Genomic DNA, 16,117 nt, shown 5'->3' with positions numbered 1-16,117 from the left:
GAGTGTGTGTTTGTGCATCCATGTGCTTCTGCTGGCATAATACGAGTGTGTGTTTGTGCTGCAAGTTGGGGCAGGGGAGTTAACCACATGGGCAAGAGGGCTGTTGTTAAAGATTTCTGTCGTTCACAGGAACACTGTGGTCTCTTTCTGTGCATACCAAGGAAATCGAAAAGGGACCATCGCGCTCTCCCAGAAGTTTGGTTGATGTGTAAAATCTGTGAATTCAGAAAGCAAAGGGTATGATGGGTCTGCACTAAAGAATGTCGCATAAAGCTTACTTCATTTCTTGAGGAGCCAGACATTAGGGATGGACATTTGACCTTTTTGAACTGTTTGAGTACTCGCACTACTTTTTCTTTTTTCGAGTACTCTTAATAATAAATAAATAAATGCTATTTTTAGAACACAATGCCTGCACTGGATTTTTTTTGTGGTGAATTTGTCTACATGCCAAGGTTTCCCATGCTCGGTCTTGGAGACCCAAAGGGGTGCACATTTAGTTTTTGCGTTAGCACTACACAGCTGATTCAACTAATCATCAAGCTTTAATCATTTGAACCTTCAGTAGTGTGGTGCTTGTTTGTAGGAGCCTATGGCTGTGCACTGGCATAGCCTTGTTTTGTTAATTTAGCAGACAAGATGCTCTTATTTCCCGAGCCCTTATCACAGTCGACACACATTTTATAGTAAAAATAGAACAGAAGTGATGCACATCTCCTGTCTGGAACACTTATTCTCAAACAGTGATCATTTGAAACTGGGCCCAATTTGGAGAGTTGAAAAATATTTTTCAGGGGTACAAACCAAAATTCGGTCTTCTTTTCGATATACAGACATTTTGATTTCGTTTATCCTGACTGTTAATAATTCCACATTGGACACCACATGGGAGGAATTACGGCCTAGTGTTTGGTGAGTAGGTCTATTCTTAATGATTCTGACGAAAATATGATCTTTGTCTTTATCAAAATAATGTTTTTGCATATTTTCAGTCTGGAACCTGTCTATTTAGGGTGGTTATACCCTAGGCTAACCAATTCTAAATGGCACTAGCAATTTGCAAAGTAGGGTCGTCACGAGTTACCACAGCCACAAAGTCATAAACAATAAGTCGTTAATCATAAACCGTGCCTGTTTCTACAATTTCTCTTTTTAAAATCAGATTTTAAACTTAACCCTGAACCACACTGCTAACCTTATGCCCAACCTTTCATGAGTTTTTCTAATATAGAGACTTTGATTTTGTGACTGGCAGCTAGTGACAACCACAAAGTAGCTGAAGCGGGAAATTACGCAATTGCTCCAAAATTGCAGCTCATTATTGTAACACATATTTTGCTACTTCAGTCAACCAGTCCATTTTACATTTGTGATAAAACTGTCGTCATCCCATCAGTTAGATATGTTTTTTAAAGGCATTTATTTCTGTAGAGTGTGTAGAGGGAGCGCTCCGAACACAATTGAGTGAGACACAGAGGGGTAAAGGCTTTTAGGTAGCCGAATGTGTGATGCTTGGCTTGGTTTGTTTTTTCTTGTGTTCCACAAATGCACAGGTACAAATGGAACACTAGAGTCAAAGTAAATGAATGTTTTGGTCAAGACAACATTTTGACCAAATAGTTTTACGGTGTTGGACTTTCTTTAATTTAAAAAAAAATCTCTGGTTAAATATTGAGTTTTGACGTCTGTTTGAGTACTCGATTATTCATGCCCACCCCTACCAGACATTGATGGGTGGTGGGTGTGTGTGTAGCAAGGAGAAAGGAAGGAGGAAGAGGGGTGTATGCTGGGGGCAGCAGGATTTTTCTCTGGAATTAGTCTACCTTTTACCATCTCTGTTCTCATTGGGTAGTCCCAGTCAATAGGGCCCTTGCTGCACCCCCCTTGCGATCACCGGATCATCTCAAAGCAATTCGTCTGGTCTGCCTATAGGTCCGTCTGAGATTCATTACACTGTACATCCCATTCTGGGTGAAAAAACATGATGTCAAATCAAATGTACAGTCGTGGCCAAAAGTTTTGAGAATGACACAAATATTACATTTCACAAAGTCTGCTGCCTCAGTTTGTATGATGGCAATTTGCATATACTCCAGAATGTTATGAAGAGTGATCAGATGAATTGCAATTAATTGCAAAGTCCCTCTTTGCCATGCAAATTAACTGAATCCCCCAAAAACATTTCCACTGCATTTCAGCCCTGCCACAAAAGGACCAGCTGACATCATGTCAGTGATTCTCTCGTTAACACAGGTGTGACTGTTGACGAGGACAAGGCTGGAGATCACTCTGTCATACTGATTGAGTTCGAATAACAGACTGGAAGCTTCAAAAGGAGGGTGGTGCTTGGAATCATTGTTCTTCCTCTGTCAATCATGGTTACCCGCAAGGGAACACGTGCCGTCATCATTGCTTTGCATAAAAAGGGCTTCACAGGCAAGGATATTGCTGCCAGTAAGATTGCACCTAAATCAACCATTTATCGGATCATCAAGAACTTCAAGGAGAGAGGTTCAATTGTTGTGAAGAAGGCTTCAGGGTGCCCAAGAAAGTCCAGCAAGCGCCAGGACCGTCTCTTAAAGTTGATTCAGCTACAGGATCGGGGCACCACCAGTACAGAGCTTGCTCAGGAATGGCAGCAGGCAGGTGTGAGTGCATCTGCACGCACAGTGAGGCAAAGACTTTTGGAGGATGGCCTGGTGTCAAGAAGGGCAGCAAAGAAGCCACTTATCTCCAGGAAAAACACCAGGGACAGACTGATATTCTGCAAAAGGTACAGGGATTGGACTGCTGAGGACTGGGGTAAAGTCATTTTCTCTGATGAATCCCCTTTCCGATTGTTTGGGGCATCCAGAAAAAAGCTTGTCCGGAGAAGACAAGGTGAGCGCTACCATCAGTCCTGTGTCATGCCAACAATAAAGCCTCCTGAGACCATTCATGTGTGGGGTTGCTTCTCAGCCAAGGGAGTGGACTCACTCACAATTTTGCCTAGGAACACAACCATGAATAACGAATGGTACCAACACATCCTCCGAGAGCAACTTCTCCCAACCATCCAGGAACAGTTTGGTGATGAACAATGCCTTTTCCAGCATGATGGAGCACCTTGCCATAAGGCAAAAGTGATAACTAAGTGGCTCGGGGAACAAAACATTGATATTTGGGTCCATGGCCAGGAAACTCCACAGACCTTAATCCCATTGAGAACTTGTGGTCAATCCTCAAGAGGCGGGTGGACAAACAAAACCCCACAAATTCTGACAAACTCCAAACATTGTTTATGCAAGAATGGGCTGCCATCAGTCAGGATGTGGCCCAGAAGTTAATTGACAGCATCCCAGGGTGGATTGCAGAGGTCTTGAAAAAGAAGGGTCAACACTGCAAATATTGACTCTTTGCGTCAACTTCATTTAATTGTCAATAAAAGGCTTTGACACTTATGAAATGCTTGTAATTATACTTCAGTATACCATAGTAACATCTTACAAAAATATCTAAAGACACTGAGGCAGCAAACTTTGTGGAAATTAATATTTGTGTCATTCTCAAAACTTTTGGCCACAACTGTACAGTTAGGGGTCTGTCTGTTTTGTTGAAGACTACGTATGTCTTCAATGCGCCTTAAAACATCACAACGGATGTAGTCTGACCTATAGTGTGGCTCGCTGAGTTTGTACATCCTATGGAAATGTGCGTGTTATGTTGACGGACAGTTTCCCACAAAGTCTAAGCAATGAAAAACCACTGTCTCGCAATCTCCCCCTTCCTGGCTTCCTCACCTTAACCTCTGCTTAGTCCTGTCAGCATTCTTTCTGTGCTGTGCAACACGAGTGTGGTTTGACAGTGGGGCTCTATGTACTGCAAGGCAGCAAGCAAAAAAGGTCACTGCAAGGTCTGTAACTTCATGTTTGCCTCAACGCAGACAAATCATGCCTCTCTGGGAGCTGTGTACGACCTCCTGGTGAACCCCTCCGGGTTTGTTCGCTCTCTCCTACAGGCAACTCATTACAGGAGACATTACATACACACAACCTCTTGACCCTTGGCTTGCCCCTTTGTACTGCACAGATTGAAGCCCTTACCAGGGCTAGAGAATACCATGTGTAGATGTCTAATATTTTGCAATTCACCTTTTGTTGTTGTTGTGTGTTAGCCTAACTAGTTATATTTGACTGGCCAATTGCAACGACCTTGCAATAGTGCAGGATTTCTTCAAACTACCAATGGGAGATGACAGCCTTTAAGCAGCCTTGCTTGCAACCAAAAACCCACAAGAGTAAACCTGCATATCTGTTGATCTCATGTTTGCTTGATTTCATTACACATTTTAGATGTGGACAGTTCAGGGATGTTTTATTTTCCCCTCTTGATAAGAAATTACTATTAATACAAATTATTAAAGTAATTGTCCAGTGTTTCCAGATTTCTATGAAGTATGACTTATAATGACAATATGCGTGAAATAGTTTTCTTTACCAACATTTTTGAAATTACGTATGTTAAAAGCAGCTTTTCCGTGTTGGAATAGTGTGGGCATATCCAAACAACAGAATGGTGTGGGCGTATACTGGTCATAAAAAAATATTTATCCTGATAGTAGGCTGATTGGCCAGCTCATCCTCCTCAGGAGTATGACATCATACTTTATGAGGAAATAGCAAGCATTTTTTAATGGTCTGTTTTATATACAGTTTAGGGTGTTTTTGTGTGTGTTTTTCTTCAATGAATGCTTTGGCCACAAATACAGGATCAGTCAACAACATTTATATGTGTCACGTTCCTGACCTATTTCTGTTAGTTTGTTGTATGTGTTAGTTGGTCAGGACGTGAGTTTGGGTGGGCATTCTATGTTTTCTGTTTCTATGTTGGTTTAAGGGTTGCCTGGAATGGCTCTTAATTAGAGGCAGGTGTTTGGCGTTCCTCTAATTGAGAGTCATATTTAGGTAGGTTGTTTCACAGTGTTCGTTGTGGGTGGTTGTCTCCTGTGTCAGTGTTTGTCGCACCATACGGGACTGTTCGGTTTGTTTTTGTACATCGTCATTTTGTGTAGTCTATTTTCCCTGTTCGTGCGTTCTTCGTGTTTAATGTAAGTTCGTCGTCCAGGTCTGTCTACTCCGTTTGTTGTTTTGTTATAGTGAAGTTCGTGTTTTTTCGTTTTGTCTTTAAATAAATTATGTGTTCACAACCCGCTGCGCCTTGGTTCCATCACTACTCCTCCTTTTCGGTTGAAGAGGAGGAGGACTACCGTTACAATGTGGGTATGAGTTAACAGAATAAGAACTTTTAAAAGTATATTTTCACTGGACAGTTACTTAGCACTTTTATTGATGGTTTAACGGGAGCTCCCCTGGATATAATTTGGTGACCACCAATGGTTGCAATAGGCCTGGAGAGAGGTCTTCAAATGAAGAAATCAGAACATGGCTAGCAGCTAGTTAGTTAAACAAAAACAAATAGTCTGGTGGGCTACGGTCTAGTGAATGGCCATTTTGTAAACGTACTTGCTCCTGTCTTTCATGTCTATTTGTTTTGGGCTTCTGAACAGTTCACTATGAGCATCTGTTATTTTTTCCCTAGGTGAAATGATACTTGATTGGTAGATCAAAAACATTAAGCTGCATAGTAAAGACAGTTTCAGGTTGTTTTATGTAATTAGCTGCTAGATGGAGCATGTAGTGTTGTGCAGTGGGGAGGGGTGTTCTGTCTGGGCTTCGTCTACAGAACTACTGCCTCCTTCCTCAGGCCTTTGCCTTGAAGTCATTGGATCTTTACCATCTCAGCACAACCACATCAACATGCTATAACCGTCCTGTAATTTGTATAGACGTGCAGAAAATGTATATCTGGAATGCATCCATTTCCATACAGAGCTTGACAGTAGCAGTAGAAACACTTGGCATATTGCTGTGCTAGACAGCACCTGCTGTCTGTTGAAGCCATATTAAATAATGTGAACCTGCATTAACCCCTCTCTCTCTATCTTACAGATCTTCTGCCAATGCATTCATAAGCTCTTTTCATGGCTAGTCATATCATTCTGATGAACAGGGGTGTCATTTAATATAATATCATTGGGTTGCAGTCAAGGGGCAGGATTTCAACAACCAGAGGATTAGGGCAAATAAAGCTCTTCAAGGCTCAGCAACGGTTCTCTTTATTTTTTAGCCTAGCACTAATATTAATAATGGTGATTATAGTGTAGTTATAGTACAATATTATAATTTTTAGGCCTACCAATGGAAATCTGAAATTTCCCTCATTCTTTGAATATACCTGATTTAGTTTGGTCCAACAGCAGAACACCCAACCTGTGAACCACCTTGATTATTATTTCATTTCATACAAAGGGTGGTTCTAATGCTGATTGGTTAAAACTGCATTCCAGCTGGTGTCTTTTCCCCAAGTTGCCACTGGCTAAATCTATAACGTTAAAATGCCTATTTACTCTGTTCCATCTGACTGCACAATCCACTGTCTCATCAGCCCAGCCAGGCAATTTGTAAGCTTTATCTCCACTATAAAAATCCGTTATCTCACATTTTATTTTTAGACTAACACTTCGTTTTCTACAGCGGAGGTTTGTATTAACCTTGCTGTCTGGCTCTCTGACACTCGATCTGAAGCTGTCCCATAGTAATGAACGTGTCGGGATGAGACAGACAGGCAGGCAGCTTTTCTTAGCCATTCGAAATCATGAATCAGCTGGCATCATTTTTATGGATATATATACACAAAGAAATGTCAATTGAAAAAAGAAAAATGAAACAAAGTGCCGCTAGTTTGTAGTCTTTCCAGCTTCAGTTTGAAGTGATTGTGTTAGTTGTGTTGTTGGCTAGCTCCTCTGAACAACAGTGTCCTGATGAGAAAGCACATTTTCTGTGCCAGGCAAAATCGCGCCTATGGATGCATCCAAATAAATGTCACTAGGAAACAGCTTAAACAAATGCAGCTACTGTTCTGGCTGCACTGTTTGACATGACTGTAAGTTCGCTGTAGTTGGCTAGCTAGCAAGCAAGGGATAAGAATGTTGCCAGCCAGTATGGCAATGGAACATTTAGAACGAAGACCTGTGTCACGTCCATAGATACAGAACAAAAAGACTGAACGACTGGGTCGCGTCCATAGATACAGAACAAAAAGACTGAACGACTGAGTTGCGTCTCTGGCAACCAAACCGATAGAACGAACAACCAGCTGGCTTGGGTAGCAACTCTAGTTTTGTGTCGGGACTATATCTTGTGGAAGGATGAAATAGTATGAATACATTTATCAAAATATATTTTTTCATGAAAATATGTCGATCTTTCTTTGAATATGTTGGTAACACGTTGTATAAAAGTGATAATGCCCTGGAAGCCGGTGTTTGGAGGATATATTGGCACGGTTTGCCTCCCCTCGACTTTGTCTCGGGCCTAACAACACCCGTGCCAATGTATCCTTCAAACACCGGCTTCGAGGGTGTTCATTATCACTTAAACGTATTAAATGATCTTATATGGCATTGCACAAAGTAGGCTATATATCCAAGGGACAATTTTGGTGCAATATTTCCACTGTTGATAGATATGGAGGGATACATGGGGTGGTAGCCATGACAAGGTAGTAGATTTGACAAGGTACAAGGTAGATTTGACAGCTGCTAAACGGTCTGCATAGTTCTGTGTCTTGGTGCCATCCGAGTAAGGACCCGGTCTTCTAATTTAACCAATAAGGCACGAGGAGGTGTGGTATATGGCCAATATACCACGGCTAAAGGCTGTTCTTACGCACGATGCAATGCGGAGTACCTGGACACAGCCCTTAGCTGTGGTATATACCACACCTCCTCGTGCCTTTTCCTAGAGTGTGCGGCTCTCCTTTATTTTTACGTTTTCTACTCCGCTAGCCAGCACCTCGCCTAAATAGGTGTGCGTTTCTTTTTCTTCTATATTGGCAATATATCAGAAACCCCAAGGTGCTTTATTTCTATTATAAACTGGTTACCAACGTAATAGTAAAAACAAATATACGGTCTGATATACCACGGCTGTCAGCCAATCAGCATTCAGGGTTCGAACCACCCAGTTTATAATAACGAATACCAGACACTTGTTCAGTAGGGTACAACGCTACAGAAAATACAGATAGAAATGGCAACACTACATGAATTTGTCCTTATTCGTGTGTAGTAAAACTGTAATTACTCTAACATTGTATTTTGTTACATAGTGATTTAGTAATTATTTTGTAATTGTATAGTAAATGACTTGAGCTGTTTTTCTGGAATAATAACTGATTGCCATTTGTAGTCCTTGTTTCTTTGTCTCTTAATGTTGCTTTATCACTGCCTGTGGTGTGTTAATATTTGCAGCATTGAAGAATGTGTAATAGGGTGTCCTAGTTCAAATCCAGCCTGTCTCTTTGTCTTACTCCAATAGGTAACCAGTGCTGGCTGAAACGTTCCCCAGCACTAGACCACTTCTGATTTGAGTGAAGGGGACCAGAGTGTCTTCTCCTTCTGTGGGACTCCCTCAGTAGACAGAACCTCCCCCTTACCCCCATTCCTCCGCAGACCACCATGGGCGAAGTAGTCATTGTGAAGGAGGGATGGCTTCACAAACGAGGTAAATACATATTCCCTCCATCTCCCACACCCTCTTACCTAAGGCTTTGGAAATCACACAATCTTCCATTGATTCTTCCTCTGTTTTGATATGAAATAAGTGTAGATTTCTTTGTAGATTTGGCATATTTTTCAATTAGACAACCTGTTGTCTTTTGACCTAAATGGGCAGATAAAGTCGTCTCACAAATTCCTGAGATTGCTTCCTGTTGTTTCAGCTCCATTCATAGATAACCAGGTCTACAATGCAAGTGATGCAATGTTTATGGTCCTCAATATTGTTTACGGTCTATAAGAATGTTTACTGTTCTGAAGTATTTAATGGCCGCTACGAATGTTCATGGTCCATAAAATGTTAGTTCCCAACACCTAAGGCCTGTGAATACATCCTCATAACAAACCTGTTAGTGCGCACACACACTAGTAGCGGTTATATCAGGACTTTGCCCTTTTCTGGATAGAAATGAACTATTAACTTTTGGATTAGTCTGTGTGTAGGTTGAACTCTGGGTCTCTGCTGTGACCCAAGCCAAACCTCATGCATGTTTTCCACTTGCACCTGCTTCACCTTTGACCCTTTCTGTGTTCTATAAACAAAGAGGATGACACCCCCCACTGTATGACTGTACAGTTGCCAGCGCACACCGCCTCACCTCGACACAGCTGTAGCCACAGGGAAGAACGGATTGCAAAATTAAGGAGTTCAGAGAATGACTGACAATGACAAACGATGGTTTCAGCCACTTATGTTTGTTTTCACAAATGAAATCCTCTAATTGCCTACGCTGGATATTTCAGAGTGAATTCTGTTGTTGGGTTGTGTACAACACCCTTTTCAATCACAGAGGCGCAACTTAACTTTCTGCAATGGAGCAGGGATAAGGGTGTGGTGGAGGGCGACAGCAGCAGTAAGACTCCTACACACTCTGTGGAAGTTGGACGGTCGAGGAGTTTGCAAGGCCAATGGGTTATTACTGGAGAATCCTCCCTCCCTCCAGCCTCGGACAGTCGGACAGTGTAGCGCCGTGTCTAGGAGTTTGGGGGTCATCCCAGTTCAGCTATGCAGACAGACACCACCCGGAATGGCTCTGGGCCCTGTTCAAAAGGAAGGCAGCCGATGCTGGATTTGTGCCGCTTAGTGTGGCGGCGAGCCTGTTTTGCCCACAAGGGATTTGGGGGGAGATGTTTTTTCTCTCTCGATGTGGCCATGGTGACATCACCCATGGGAAACCATAAAGGCTGCAGGGTGGTGCTGTCAGGCTCTTTCAGCTCAGGGTGCATTTTTAAAATGCTCATGCTTTGCCCACCTGTCACTCTCAAACTTTATACAACAACTTTAGTTTAGGAGGGTCATGCTCATTCAAGCACTGTATGCCAGTCACCTAATTTAAACATGCCAACGTGCATCATGTCTCCTCTGTATGGATGACAATATGCTGAACTGGTTTGTATGTAATGGAAGCAAGGTATATAAATGTAGCCTGAATGACCCGATTATGCCAGGTTTCTTGCTTTCATCAGATAGGGCTGTATTTTAGCGTGAAGTGAGTCAACTACTTGGGTTTAAGCGGTTACTGAAGGGCATTGGTTCCATCACTGCAGACCGAGTTTGGACTTTCCCACTATTCCAGGGATAATCAAAGCCACGGATGGATGCTAGGACGACCTCCATGGGACTCTTCACATTGAAACATGGCAGGGGCTCCAACCAAGGTGTTAGTCAACCATTGGAAAAGCCTGCTCTGAGGAAAACATCTGGACTCCCTGGAACGCATCTACCTTTCTCTTTTTTTGCCAATATCTCAGCATGGCTAGGAGTCCTCTGATTCCAAGCAAATGAGTCATACACGAGGTAGGAGAAAAATGTGCTTTGGATGTGACTCCTGGACTCAAAATTCACAACTGGAAAGGCTTATTCTTAAATCCCAGCCTCAGCCTAAATACTGTTTAGTGTCCTGGCAGCTGGTTGGTTCCTGATATGGCAAAGTAGCCACACCCTTTAGCCTGCGGCTATGTGGCTTGCGATGTTGTGCCACTCTTGCCTGATCAAAGCATTCCGTTCGCAAACGTTGCAGAGGAGACGGGTACACCGGGATCAGTCTGTGGAGATTGGCAGTTACATTTGGTGCAGAGGATTTGTAGGTTGGGGGGAGGGTGGTCATGTGTCAGCCAGGCCAACCGGTACCTTCCTTACCAAAAGCCTCCTCAGACCCAGTGTGGTTGAGCACACTACGGGGTCAGGTGAGGCATATTGAGGAGTGGCTGTAAGGCAGAGACATACTGGTAGTGGTGGCTCCTCTTAACACTTACATATGGATGAGAAATGTGTGGCGAGTTATCAAAGGGACACACACACAGCACTTACTGTACCACGTTGTTGTGTTACCTAGGCCTAGCATAAGGTTCATAGTTGCTTGCAAATGGGACCGCTGACCAGAAGACGACGGGCGTACTCTGTCGTCTGTGCTTGTGCTTGAATGGAAGAGTTTAGAGACAGGTATGACATCTGACTGATGTTTTGACCTACTTGTCTATCTCAAAGTGTAGACAGGAACTGTCTACCCTCGCATTCATTCTGCTCACAAGCAATTTGCATGTCATACTCTTTTCACAGTGATATATATATATACACATACATGGATGATCGATCCTACTATAAAGGTGGCGGTACTTAGTTTGAGTTGCTGCTGTTGTAGCTATTCACATGCATACAACACAATAGTGTACAGTGTTTGCCTCTTTTAGAAGAAACGGCCTATTCGAGGGGCCTGGTTACCACACTGTAGGCTGAGCTGAATTAGATTAGGCCTTTGTGTGTGTGTGTGTGTGTGTGTGTGTGTGTGTGTGTGTGGGGGTGTGTGTCCCCGAGTGGGCGTGTATCAGAGCGAGTGTGTGTGGGTGTGTGTTTCCGAGTGTGTATGTGTGGGGGAGGTACAGGAGGAAGTGGATTCTTATTATAAGCCACACAGTTCCTTTGAAACCACATCCTCCTCCTATCCCAGACTGCACTGGTATCTCTTATCTTCCCTGTCACTGCACCACCATGCTCAGCCATTGTTGACTTATGTCAGCAGTCATAGAATTGCTATAGTGCCATCCACCCTATGAGAGAAAAACTGGGGCCTACCACAACCCTTACTACCACACCCTCACATCCCCTCATCAGCAGTACCACAGCTTCTCATAGTGGACCTCCCAGAATTCAGACATTCAGCACAAGAGGTCAGTAACCAGACCCAGTGCAACTCCTCACTACCCACACCAGCACATTCCCCTTGTCAGATAGGTCTGAACAGACCTCCCTTAGATCCTCACATCCCAGTCCCAGAGTGTCAGCGGAGCCATGCTGGGACCCTCAGGAGAGAGGAAGACAAGGAAAGGCCACCTGTGGTCACCACCCCACTCCAAAGAACATCACTCCAGACACCAGAGCCCACAACAGCAGCACAGTCAGAGCACCCTATGGCTTTTTAATTTTGTGACTCCAATGACACATTTCTCAGAGACACTGCTTTTCCCTAGCATGTAGTGCTTAGTGTTTAACCAAATGTTTTTTTCCGGTTATTAAACAGCCAATTGACCGACGTCTGATCAATTACTTGAGTTCCATTTAGTTTTTTTTGTGAGCCCAATGAGCCGTTTCTCTGGAGAGAAATCAAATCATTCACAAGATAAATTCAAGTCAAGAACTATGTGGGACGCTGGGCTGAAGGGAGTTGTTTTACTTGAGCAAATATTCAACCAAGTTCAGCAAATAAACTTGGCAATTAACTACACTAACCATAATCCATTGCGCCTGTTCTTTTCTGGCTCGGACACAGATGGATACACTTTTACGCCTGCTACTTTAGGTTAGATACACACACACCACATACGCCGGCACATGAGAGGAGGGTAGACAACACAACGATGAGAGGAAGGGATAGAGAGTTCATTAAAGGATGACTTATAGTAGTAAAATAATTTATAGTAAAATGATTATCAGACCGTTCTGCAGCATACTTAGGCAGGCTAGCCTAGCTAAATAGGATGACTAAAGACAGTATAGTATGGGGAGAACAGAGATGATGTTAGATGGTTGGCTGGCTGGCTGCTAGTGCCTGAGCAGAGATGAGATGATTACTTTAAGGAATGAAAAATTATAAAGTCATCAAATAAAACTAAGTAATATACACAATTGAAATATATTTTATTTAATAGTAATTTCCTACTTTTCTATGTGGCCCTGACTGAGACAATGGAGAATTTTCAAGGTTTTGGCAGTTGAATGTTCACTATTTTTGGCTTTGTTATTTCCATGAAAAAGCACTAATAATTTTAATAGAATTATTTCCTAATTAATTTAATGTAATTTTTTTTGCAGAAACCGTGATTGTTTTTTTAACGATTGAACTGAAACCGAACCGACCTTAAAAAACACTAAAATTTCAGCACTACAGGCATGTCAGTCTGCCAAGCAACACATTAAATGGGGTCAAACGTATTATAATTCACACCGCTACTAATGATTTGATGGCAATGAGAAGACATGTAGATCCTGCAATGCAGCAAGTGGCAGCCAGAGTTGGATGGATTAACTAACACAAAATCACTGTGTCCACCCTGTTGTTACGTGGAGATGTGCCCTTCCACATTTATTCATTGCAACAATGCTGAGCTGGCTATAGGCTGTGCCCCATCCAGAGAATCCAGCTCCACCTTGCACCATCGGACCCCATCCAGAGCGGCCAACACCACCCTGCACCATCGGGCCGCGGGGCAGAGAATCCAGCTCCACCCTGCACCATTGGGTCGCGGGCAGAGAAGCCAGCTCCACCCTGCACCATCGGGCCGCAGGCAGAGAATCCAGCTCCACCCTGCACCATCGGGCCGCAGGCAGAGAATCCAGCTCCACCCTGCACCATCGGGCCCCATCCAGAGCGGCCAATAACACCCTGCACCATCAGGCACCTTCCAGATTGGACAGCACCCCCCCATCCCACTACCCCCAAGCTTACAGGACAACACCTCAATCAGAAGGGACCAACAGTCCAGAAGTGGAACGAAGAATAGAGCACCGTGCTGCAGCTGTCACGACTTCCGCCGAAGTCGGCCCCTCTCCTTGTTCGGGCGACGTCACCGGACGTCACCGGCCTTCTAGCCGCCGCCGATCCACTTTTCATTTTCCATTTGTTTTGTTTTTGTTTTACACACCTAATTTCAATCCCACTATTACTTGTTCATTATTTAACCCTCTGTTCCCCCATGGGTTTTTGTGAGTGATTGTTTATTGTATTTTCGGTCTGTCATGGTGTGCGTGTATTTGTTACTTTGTATATTTGACATTTTGAGTAAAAGTATGTTGATTACTCATATCTGCTGTCCTGCGCTTGACTCTCTACACCACCTACACCTAGGACCCATTACAGAATCACTCACCTATAAGAATGGAGTCAGCAGGAGCAGACGCACTCCCTGTTCCAGTGGAGGAGCGAGTTCAGCAGCACGCGACCATGTTGCAACGCCTGGGCACTGCCATGGATCGCGTGCTGCAGACTATGGATCGTTTGGAGAGAGGAGGAGGTTTTTCAGCGCCTCCACCAGCCCCACTACAACAGGTCCCACTGTCCACACCGCTTTCCCCTGGTCCCAGCAGGATTCGACTCGCGCTCCCGAGGGAGTATGATGGGACGGCTGCCGGATGCCAGAGTTTTCCACTACAACTGGAGCTCTACCTGGCAACCGTCCACCCGGCTCCTTCGGGGCGTGAGAGTGTGTCCGCCCTCGTTTCCTGCCTCTCAGGCAAAGCCCTGGAGTGGGCCAACACCTTATGGTGTGAGGGAGATGCGGTGTTGGATTATTACGCAGAGTGAGTGTCTGTTCCACCTGAGGCAGGGGACGAGGAGCGCGCAGGATTTCGCCTTGGACTTCCGGACCTTGGCCGCCAGCGCGGGATGGAACGACAGGGCCCTGATCGATCACTACAGGTGCAGTCTGCGCGAGGACGTCCGTCGGGAGTTAGCCTGCCGAGACACCACCCTCATATTGGACCAGCTGGTGGACCTGTCCATCCAGCTGGACAACCTCCTGACTGCCCGTGGACATCCGGATCGGGACCTGTCAGTTCCATCCACTAGCACCTCCCCCCCGACGCCCATGGAGCTGGGAGGTGCTGCACTTAGCGCGACCGGAGGAGGGGCCGTTCCCTGCACCATCTGTGGCCGCAGAGGGCACACTGCTGGTTGGTGCTGGAGGGGTTCCTCAGGGAGTCGAGGCAGCAGGCAGGGCACTATCGTGTCACCCCAGGTGAGTCGGCACCAGGCTCACCCAGAGCCCCCTTTTGCTCACATGTATGTGTTTGTTTCATTTCCTGAGTTTTCCCCGCATTCCCAGCATAAGGCACTAGTAGATTCAGGCGCTGCTGGGAATTTTATTGACCGTTCATTTGCTCATAGTTTAGGGATTCCCCTTGTTCCTGTGGATATGCCTTTCCCTGTGCACGCCCTAGATAGTCGACCATTAGGGTCAGGGCTGATTAGGGAGGCCACCGCTCCACTTGCCATGGTTACACAGGAGGGTCATGAGGAGAGAATCAGTCTCTTCCTTATTGATTCTCCTTCGTTTCCCGTGGTGCTGGGCTTACCCTGGTTGGCCTATCATGATCCCACCATTTCGTGGCAACAGAGGGCTCTCAAGGGGTGGTCACGAGAGTGCTCAGGGAGGTGTGTGGGGGTTTCCATCGGTGCGACTACGGTGGAAAGTTCAGACCAGGTCTCCATCGTGCACATCCCCTCAGAATATGCCGATTTGACTCTCGCCTTCTGTAAGAAGAGGGCGACTAAATTACCACCTCATCGACGGGGGATTGTGCGATAAATCTCCTGGTAGACGCAGCAGTTCCCAAGAGTCACGTGTATCCTCTGTCACAGGAGGAAACGGTGGCTATGGAAACATATGTCTCCGAATCCCTGGGGCAGGGATACATTCGGCCCTCCACTTCACCTACCTCCTCGAGTTTCTTTTTTTGTGAAGAAGAAGAATGGGCGTCTGCGCCCGTGTGTTGACTATTGAGGGATCAATCAGATCACTGTGAGGTACAGCTACCCGCTGCCTCTCATCGCCAGTGCGATCGAAGTAAATGCACGGGGCGCGCTTCTTCACAAAATTGGATGTCAGGATCGCTTACAACCTAGTGCGTATCCGGAAGGGGGACGAGTGGAAGACGGCATTTATTACCACCTCAGGGCACTATGAGTACCTCGTCATGCCGTACGGGTTCCAGGCCTTTGTTGACGAGATTTTTCGGGACCTGCATGGGCAGGGTGTAGTGGTGTATATTGATGACATTCTGATATACTCCGCTACACGTGCCGAGCATGTGTCCCTGGTGCGCAGGGTTCTTGGTTGACTGTTCGAGCATGACCTGTACGTCAAGGCTGAGAAATGTCTGTTCTTCTAACAGTCCGTCTCCTTCTTAGGGTACTGCATTTCCACTTCAGGGTTGGAGATGGAGAGTGACCGCATTTCAGCCGAGCT

General features: G+C 44.9%; 1 protein-coding gene across 2 annotated transcripts in view; it reads left to right on the top strand.

Annotated features, from left to right (window-relative positions):
- The window catches only part of LOC129817386 (RAC-alpha serine/threonine-protein kinase-like), a 43,109-nt gene that overhangs the window by 5,051 nt on the left and 21,941 nt on the right, over window positions 1–16,117 (top strand). For both annotated transcript variants that reach the window (XM_055872564.1, XM_055872562.1), the window contains exon 2: window positions 8,418–8,603. In XM_055872564.1, coding sequence (XP_055728539.1) covers window positions 8,558–8,603 — 46 coding nt within the window. In that variant the 5' untranslated portion in view covers window positions 8,418–8,557. The remainder of the gene's footprint in view (window positions 1–8,417; window positions 8,604–16,117) is intronic.

This window comes from Salvelinus fontinalis, chromosome 20, assembly GCF_029448725.1.
Source record: "Salvelinus fontinalis isolate EN_2023a chromosome 20, ASM2944872v1, whole genome shotgun sequence".
Taxonomy (NCBI): Eukaryota; Metazoa; Chordata; class Actinopteri; order Salmoniformes; family Salmonidae; genus Salvelinus; species Salvelinus fontinalis.
The sequence above is the reverse complement of the archived record's forward strand: the minus strand, read 5'-3'. Positions and strand labels throughout refer to the sequence as shown.